The sequence below is a fragment of the Mercenaria mercenaria genome, chromosome 16, assembly GCF_021730395.1.
Source record: "Mercenaria mercenaria strain notata chromosome 16, MADL_Memer_1, whole genome shotgun sequence".
Taxonomy (NCBI): Eukaryota; Metazoa; Mollusca; class Bivalvia; order Venerida; family Veneridae; genus Mercenaria; species Mercenaria mercenaria.
Window position 1 is genome coordinate 52248681 of NC_069376.1, and position 9917 is coordinate 52258597.

At 33.0% G+C, this 9917-nt stretch overlaps 1 protein-coding gene across 1 annotated transcript; it reads left to right on the forward strand.

Annotated features, from left to right (window-relative positions):
• The first annotated feature begins 5610 nt into the window (after positions 1-5610).
• Positions 5611-9703, forward strand: LOC123540896 (transmembrane protein 205-like). The gene is made up of 4 exons (XM_045326222.2): positions 5611-5938; positions 7525-7694; positions 7965-8128; positions 8443-9703. The coding sequence occupies exons 1-4, from the start codon at positions 5868-5870 to the stop codon at positions 8761-8763; spliced, it is 726 nt and encodes a 241-aa protein (XP_045182157.2). The 5' UTR covers positions 5611-5867; the 3' UTR covers positions 8764-9703.
• The last annotated feature ends 214 nt before the right edge of the window (positions 9704-9917 follow it).

Here is a 9917-nt window from a genome sequence, read left to right on the forward strand (position 1 = left end):
TCACACTAACTTCGTAAGTATGAATTAAAGACACATTTGACTAAGTTCTGAATTTGACAGATGAAGTAGTCAATAAATTTGTTTTAATAGATATTTTTGAACATTTTATTTTTGTTGTTGTTGTTTTTTGTTGTTTGTTTTTGTTTTGTTTTTTTTTTTGTATTTTTGGGGGACTACGTAGTTTGGGTATAGTCACACTGCGCTACCCACAAGGTGCACTTCTAGGCATTGCTCCAGGCATGGGCAGACATCAGGTAAACACCACCGGCATTCCATAAGCCAACCGGGCAGTTTATGAGCATGAAGAATGGAAACATGTCATTTGAGGTTTCGAACCTTTACCATTCGGCTATGGAGGCCTCTCTTGAAATTATGTAGAGAGTACAAAAGTATGATTAAAGTATATCATGAAAGTTACTAAATATAATTACCGCCAGTTATTGTTTTGACCGATTGTGTGATTTGATTAATAAACTTTCTCTAAATAAAGGTACTGACCTACAAATTTTGGCTAAAATGGTCTCTGAAGTTCGGTCATACTATGGACATTAAAATTCGAGTTTTTGTTTCTAAACTATCCTTAATCTACTCAATCAAGGAAAAAAGATGCCAGAGCCGGGAATCGAACCCGGGCCGCCACGGCAATGAAAAATGTCCTGCTGTCTTTAACAATATACACCACGCAGGAATATGTATACAATGACCATTGAATGTAGATATATAATAATTAGGCAGTTTACCTCAGTAAAACGTTACAAACGCTTTTCAATTTCCAGTGTAAAAGATAGCTAAGACAACTAGTTCTCATGTGTTTCAATAACATATAATATGTTAGTAATTCATTCAAAGCTTTCTTAAGCAGTATAAGCATTAATTTCTTGATACTGGTTCCTAAAATTTCTCTTTTTTCTGTTGTCGTATGATCTCAAGGACAGTGCCTTTAATAATCAATATTTATTAGGTGTTATCATCATTTGAGCTGCGCCATGAGAAAACCAACATAATGGCTTTGCGACCAGCGTGGATCCATACCAACCTGAGCATCCGCGCAGTCTGGTCACGATCCACGATGTTCGCTTTTAAAGCCTTTTGCAGTTAGAGAGACCATTAGTGAACAGCATGGATCCTGACCAGACTGTGCGGATGCACAGGCTGGTCTCGATCCATGCCGGTCACAAAGCGACTATGTTGGTTTTCTCATGGCACGGCTCAATTTTCTTTTTCTACATTCAGGTCAAGCATTAACTAGTTACAGGAAATTACTGTAACTGCATATAAAGCATGATTTAACATGATAATAAACTATTGATACTTTTTTGTTTCAAACACTCATTTCTACTTTATTTGCATATTAAAGATGATACATTTATGAAGTTTATTAAGGTATAAAGTTCATTAACACCTCTCCCATTCATCTGGTGATAAAAGGTACTCATTGGCAAGCACTTCGTTATGCAGACTCTGAAGGTCATAAAGGATATTCTAGGATCCAGGGCACTGGAGTCAATCAAGGATTATGTTACATCATGAACACATTTGCAATGATCTCTAATGAGATGGTGATTATTATAGCTGGGATGAAAACTGCCTAGCTCAGAATCACATTTGTCCAGTCAGTCGTTAGAGTCAGAGGTAAGAGGTATTGTTTTTTTTTTTCAGAAAGTGGTATCAGAGAGGAAAGTGCTTTACATTTAATGACTCTAACGACTGATGCGAGTCTACTGTGTTCCGAAAAACTAATGTCAAATCAACTTGTGGTCCGACGGTTTTGCTTTCTTTAACATGGTGTGTGTATCTTCTATATTGTATATGTTGTGAAAAAGAGGAAGAATAGAATAGTATTTAAATAAAGTGAAGCTTTTTTGACAGTAAAATCTTTTAATTACCGAATATCACGGAATTTGTAGGTTTCAGTCATTAAATCTGGTAATCCTTTGTTTTGTTAAGTGTATGCCTAGAGAGAAGAAATTAAGGACGAGTAAATTGGTAAACATGATTTATTCCCCTTTATCGCTCTTCACAATAGAGGCTATTTTTTTATATAAGAGCTTATTTCATGCGAAATAATATATACAATTTTGTTTGATCAGAGTGACTAGATAAAAGAATATTTGACTAGTTGAAACTAACTAAATGTTATAGAACATTGACGATCGTGTCATGCAATCAGGTCTATATAAATTCATTCTTTGTTATTGGTTAGAAACAGTATTTAAGAGATAATTTCACTGATTGCAATGAAAAGTTATTTATTTAAGCCCCTTCCCGAGACAACACATAAAATACAAGAATATAAATAGTTTAGAAATTAAATCAAATATTGCAATAAATGTCATTTATCAGCACGCAATGTTCAATTAATACATGTACCGGAAACGCAAATAGGACCACAGAACGCTGCAGCGCCCCAAAATAGGAACCCTTACATATGAGTTACTAAGTCCTACGTAGGAGATACTATGTCCTATGTAGGAGATACTATGTCCTACGTAGGAGATATTAAGTACTACGTAGGAGAGAATAACTCCTACGTAGTACTTAATATCTCCTACGTAGGAGATACTATGTCCTACGTAGGAGATACTAAGTCCTACGTAGGAGATATTAAGTACTACGTAGGAGATACTATATCATACGTAGGAGATACTATGTCCTACGTAGGAGATATTAAGTACTACGTAGGAGATACTATGTCCTACGTAGGAGATACTATGTCCTACGTAGGAGATATTAAGTACTACGTAGGAGATACTATGTCCTACGTAGGAGATACTAAGTCCTACGTAGGAGATATTAAGTACTACGTAGGAGATACTATGTCCTACGTAGGAGATACTAAGTCCTACGTAGGAGATACTAACTGCTACGTAGGAGATAGTAAGTCGTACGTAAGACAAATTTAAATCTCCCTGCTGGCACCAGGACGCTTCCATAAATACCACATAAACAAGACGAGTATATTGACTTTTCCTGTATAAAGATTGCTAACTACGTTCTGCCTTGTGGCTTCAAAAGCGTAATATTGACAGTTTAAAAATGCATAAGCAAAATCGGTTTGTACAGTTTTAAGGTTATAAGCAAAAACGAAACAAACTGAATAAAGGGGTGTTTAAATGCAATATCAACAACATATGCTGCTCTTAAAATCATTCAAAGTCTCGAAGTGCATCCTCAGTTTTGAATTTAGCTCCATATCAGACAAAGAAACGGTGAAACTTTAATTTCTTTTGTCTAAAGGAGGCGTGATTTTCTATTGCTGGATGACATATACTGAACAGCAAAAGAAACTATCCAGATATATAACTGGCATATTTTGGAAAAAAATTATTGTTCAAATTTGAATTTTTTCTTCATACCAAAATTACACTTGAAGATCTTTACGTGATAAATTTTCAAATATCAATCAACCATGAAGTCAGTAGTCCCACAGTAGCCGTTTGAAAGGCTTTATCTTCTGCGCGTCAGTTGCATTGCTCGCGCTAAACTTGATTCAGTTGTGCGGTGCAACCAATAATATTGTTTTAAACTTTTTGCTGTTTTTCCGGTTAGTCAATTATCAATATTTCCAATAACAATAAAATTTCACAAAGAACATGGTTAATTACAAGCGCACATGAATTTCGTGCAAAACGGCTATTGTGGGACTACTGACTTCACGGTTGAGTAATTTCTTAAAATTTTACACGTTAAGTTCTTCAAGTGTAATGTGATAGGAAAAACACAAGTGATTTATAAATACCACAGTTCTAAAACTGGATTGCTGTTCAGTATATTTAAGAAATTCAAGAAACTTTAGTCGCCTCTGTTGCTTAGTTATAACTGGTCTGCTTTGCTGTAACACTCCTTGGCCGAGTCATATCAAAGGCATGTTTTACAGTATCAACAGCTTCTTGGCATTCTTCATTTATTGAATAAAGTATTCTCCTCTTTTATACCCTCGTGTCAACAGACACAATCGGGAAAGACGTGATTATTAACAGGTAATAAATCGATACATTAAAGTGTCACATGCATAATAAACTTTAGGTGTGGTAGCTGAGCCACTTTAAATGACAATGCAGTTATTTATCAAGAGTTATAGCAAACGAATCTTTTCCCCCCTAAATTGTCTATTTCTTTTATATAAAGGACTGAATATAAAAACTTCCATTAAAACGTATTCGCTAACTTTGTTTTCAGGTCTTTAGCAAAGTATATCATCTTTCATATTTATTTAAGGTTAAATTGACATAGAACATGAGTTCCTATTTATTTCAAATGGGTTATTTTTAAAAACATCATTTCTCAGCTATTATCTAGTTTCTGCGTTGGTGGTGAATTCGCAGCAGAATTGGCGGGAAATGAAAGGAAAAATACATCAGCTCGACGCGCAGTTTATATGAGCGGAAGGTTATTTCTGTGTTTTAAGGAAGCAGCTTCACAATTTCTTATTTGAACTTGAAAAGAGTTCATTATTGTTAGCTAACTTTTAATGGGGAGTAACCTATTTCGTAGCCAAAACGATGAACGTGGTTTACATCACACACCTGTTTTAAAAAATAGCTCATTTATAAAAATGAAACATTGTAGGAAGGATTAAACAACTTACTTTATCCTTGTATAAACATTGTTACTTGTTTGTGAAATAATAATCGAAGTAAATTTTGACAATTTTGATAATGCAGAATGGATCAGAGTAAAGGTAAAGACAAGGCTGAAGGAATCAGTTATAAGACTGAATACGAAGGTGAACTAGTATTATACACATACAGAATATTTCAGTTCGTGCTAGAGATTTGCCATAATGTGTAGTCGTTTTGTCGTTTATACTTTTAGTTTCTATTTGAAAAATAGTAATTTCTTTAATTAGGAAAACATAATTCTGAAGAAAGGGGAAGAACTGTAGTGTAGTAATGTTCTGGTGAGAATCTTGTGTATTAATAGGTATGCATGCTTGATGCTCCAGAGCTGTATATTTGCCATCTATAAGTATGATTGTGTACTAAAAAAGTTTAACCCACTAAGTATTGTCAGTATAACACTACAAACATATCTAAATCTATCATATTACTAGACTATTCCTTAATTACAACGCCAGGTAGGTGTGATTAAATTTGTCGCTTATCATGCAATTTTGGAGAGAATGAAAAATAACGTTCCTCGACCAAGGAGATAGTTCGTTTGTTTTGAGCTCGACACAGCTCAGACAAGAACAGCAGAAAATAAATAAAGCAACCTACAACAAAAGTATCAATCCTAGTTTTTAAAATTGTTTTTTTACATCATTAACGTAAGGCTTATTCTTGCATCATTAAAATAAGACTCATTGAAAGATTTGCCAATTTTTGTACTCAACGACATATTTGCACTTTTGAAGATTTCACATTTTATCATCCATTAAAGTACGTGATTTTTGCTTGATAACCAAGTTTGTAATCGGCCAACCCTTCAGTAAAATAAATAAAGTGTAGTAGTACTTCCTTAATCAGTTGTTATCAGGTGTTAGTCTGCACTCCTGACATATTGACCTTACAGGGTTGATAAAACAGAGTTTATTTATTATGCTCTTCCTAAAAGTGAACTTATTTTAACCTTGCTGTTTACGTGATAATAAGCATACACAGACCTGTATTATTTCAAAATACGCTCGCACGCTTGATGGAGTTGCCTAAAATAACATTTTCATTGATGGAAAGTGTATAAATTGCTTAACATTTATTGCATTTTTTAACATTCATTGCAATTCATACTCGCTTTAGAGTGTAAGTTAAGATAAGAAGTTTGCTTTTGAATTAAATAACATAAGAAATTTGTTTAAACAAAAGCGAAGACGTTGTGTCGTTTTAATAAGAACTTTGTTGTGGAACCATTCAGGATAAAATAGTGGCATGGGATTAAAAGTAGCGACTGCAACTCAAGTAAACAGACAGCAGAGCGTGTGTGTTCCTCGGACGTCATGGTCAGTATTGATTTATTTGTCGTTGAATAAAATCATCGTTCGATGTCACGATGCGAAGGAATTATTTCAAGAGGGCACGGCCTGAGTGATATAATAATACGCATCTAATGCTTTTATTCATTAGCAATTCACCGCTTGAGATATATTATTTCGATTCTAACACGATATCAAAGATTTTTATCTGAATTATTGGCGAAATCCGCTAAATATTTGGCGGTATGACGTAAAAGTTGTGAGCATTACTAGTGATTTTATTGCAAATAATATACAAGTTCAGTCTTATTTGTTTAATATGAAAGAAAATCGGATCATGTTAGAATATGCACTAATGGGTCTTCCGAGGGATCTACTTTCCAGATTTTATTTACAGCGCAGTTACTTCGAAACATTATACTATAAATCTTTTGGAATCTGCAAGGGGTTTCATATATACGCCAATCTGCGGACCAAAATGTGTAAGGAGCATAGCAAAATAAAAATATACTCATGAAATGACCATAATAAGGGCGATAATGATATTGATAATACAAAGGTGACGCAGTCAACAGCAGAGAATGAAATTGCTACATGTTACACATTGGAAGAATACAGAAAGCTTGTTTATAAATACAATTATGATCCAGCACGAATATTGACAGATTATTTGCTAATGCAAAAGATGAATTTGCTGACTTGTCGAAAATGCGACCTCATTCACATTTTACGGCGGACCGAATTAATTAACAAATCTATTATGATTTTATTTCGGTTTTGTTCTACTTTTCGATTAAATTGTGTAGATAATGTTTTGGTTCGGTTTTCGTTCCCTATAATATGTGAAATGGCCTTAAGGTCTATAAGTACATATAAAATATGTCTTTGTGAATTTAGAAAGAACGTACCTAAATATAATTAAATAGATTATTCAAATATGCACTAATGGGGTATAGAACTCGTGGTTATTGGTTAGCGTTCATATTATTGTCCAAATAGACTGGCATCAGTCGGTAGAATCCTTTAAAGTAAATATCTCTGCCATTAAATCTTTTCAAATAGCACTTTCTGGAGAGAAAAAAAACCCTGAATCTGTCTGTTGAGATGAACCTAGAAAGGAAAGGCTTTTGTTAGAAATTATCAGTGTCATTATGAAGAAAGAAATATACTTTATTACAGATTACTTGATCTCAACAGATTTTGTAAGTCTATTGTCCTAAATGAGGCATGGCGAGCCATGCATCTGGTTCATGATGTTTATAACAACGGTTGGATGTTTGAAAGTTGGCTGTTTTGCATCTAAATCTATCCGCGTGATATTAGATAAATGGAACGGAAGTATATCGCAGTTTAACTTCCTAACATATTTTCTAAAGATTTCGTATAAAAAGATAAAAATGTTTTATTTCCTAACGATATAAAATTCTGAAGATTATAAAGACGAAACCGTTATGCCACCCAACTCATTACTGAAGTAGTTAACAGCTGGTTCTTGAATCATGCAATGTAACGGTGTTAAGATATTTGTAAAGATTTGCGTCTACTACTATGTTGATAAATGTAAAATGTATAAAGATACAAAATCACGTAATGATATATTTTTCTGCTTACAGTTCAAAGCTTGGGCGTTATTTTTCCTTGTTGACGGTTGTGGTTTTGATTGTATCTATCACTGCTGGATCTAGTAACGCAACTGGAAACAGATCTACAAACATCGTATTTCTACATCTACTCAGTTTTGCTGCACATTTTGGAGTACAATGCTGGGTAACATTTGTGGCAGGTAATAGTTTTATAACATCTAAATAACAATCTATAACGGGATCAACTTTCATAATAAACACTCACTAAAACCTATCCGAAACTGTAAATGCCATATGAAATGGTTCGTACCTTTTATACTTAGAATGTTTTAACTTGAGTGAATGATGTTACGCCGATCTAAAGTTTAGAGGAATTAAATCATTGTATAAAAAAACAAAAAAAAAAAAAAAAAACGATACCAATGCATGTACTCAGTATGTCAAAGTTTCATTCTATACTTTTATTTCAGGTTTCGCGATGTTCTTCAGTCTGCCAAGGATCATGTTCGGGCACCTACAAAGTAGAATGTTCCCACTTTACTTTACATTAACATTGGTTTTGTCATGTGTTACATTGTTAACATATGTTGTACAACATCCATATCCGACAATGACGTCATCAGAAGCAAAGCAGGTACATAGATAGCATCGATTGTTCACATTTCGTGTGCATTCGTGAAGTATATTTATAAAAAAACAAGTTTCGTTTCTGATTATTAGGTTATCAGAATCAAAACGGTCAAACAATATTGATCTGTTGCAGCTGCATGAAACATACTTGTGAATTATTAAATATTTACTAACAAATAAATAGCTTTCTTCAAAACTTTACGTGAAATTAATTAAGAATGATGTGTTTACGACACATCCATAATATAATTAAATAGCATGACCTGTATTTTGACTTGTTTAAACGCTTTCATCATTTAAATTATTTTCTCCTTTCAGCTAATGGGAATGTGCATATGTGTTATATCAACATTCGTCAACAGTTTTTACCTGGCAACTGAAATCGTCAACGCAATGATTAACGTTTTTGAGATAGAAAAATCATCCGGAGTAGCATATGTCGTAGGATACTGTGACAGAACTGAATTGAAGAAAGATCCTAAGTACTGTGAACATTATAAACGATTTAGATTGGTTCACAGTATATCAGGGGTTGCTAATGTTGTCACTCTAATTTGTAACATAATGTATTTATACCACCTGGCTAGTATTAGCGTTAATCTACATTTGAATCATTTGAATAATGCCTATTGTATATGATTTTGCTTTCATCTTGTTCAGAAATCAGTATTAGATTTCACATAGATATACATGTATATTGTAACCTATTTACAGTAGAATATATTTGTTGTTGTCTGATTTTTTCTCATGTATAATGTTTGGTCAGTAGTTTGTATTATATTTCTTCTGAATGATATTTCAGACAATCATGTATTGTAGAGATAGAACCTAACATTTTCATTGATAGAAATACATTAAATAAAGTCTAGAAATTGATTTCCAAGTCCTTGAAATTAACAAAAATGATTTCACAAATATGCAGTGTATGATAGTTTTGATAATATCAATAACAGAAATTTTAATATTTAATTCAAAGTTGTGATCCGCAAAGAATGTCAACTCTTTCCTTGGGCTAGTACTTGAAAGCAGAGTTATTTATTAGTTTACTTCCCTTGCAATTACACAATAGAGTAGAAAACGAAAACAGTTTAAAACACAATATTATACATTTTTGCACAACAAAATTGTTTAGGATTTATTACGATGTGTTTGATTTACCCCTGAAACACTGGTTCCTATGATTTTGTCAACTTAATTATGGTAAAAATTAACTTTTAACAAGCCGATAAAAAATGAAATACCAGTAAGTATTTTATAGTGCAGATAATACAGTTTTGCTTGTATCAAAATGTCACAATAGAAGCACTTTTGTAATACAGAACACCTGGTAGGATTAGTAAAGGTGCAGTTATACTGATCTCTTTTTCCTATGCCTATGTGTTGGGAATAGATCACATGTACTATCTAAAAGCAATTAACATCAACTTGATATTGAACAATATATTATCAGTTTACAGAGAATTGTATATATCTTTCTTGAAAGATATTATGTTTTCATGGTAAATAGCATATTACAACATTTATGTTTCCTTTCGTATATACATCGTATTTACATTGTCGATTTCTGAGAATTATAAAATGTTTCATCCATTAAAGAATACTCATTTCGCTATCATATTAATCGTTGTTCATATTATGTCAAACGTTTATCCAATGATAAATATATACATGTATAAATATAAAATAGAATGAAATCACTTACATTTCTTTCTGTTATCGTTTCGTCTTTATTGATTTATTTTTATGTCAGACTCAAGAAGTATTCAGAGAACGTATGGCATGCTTATATCGAA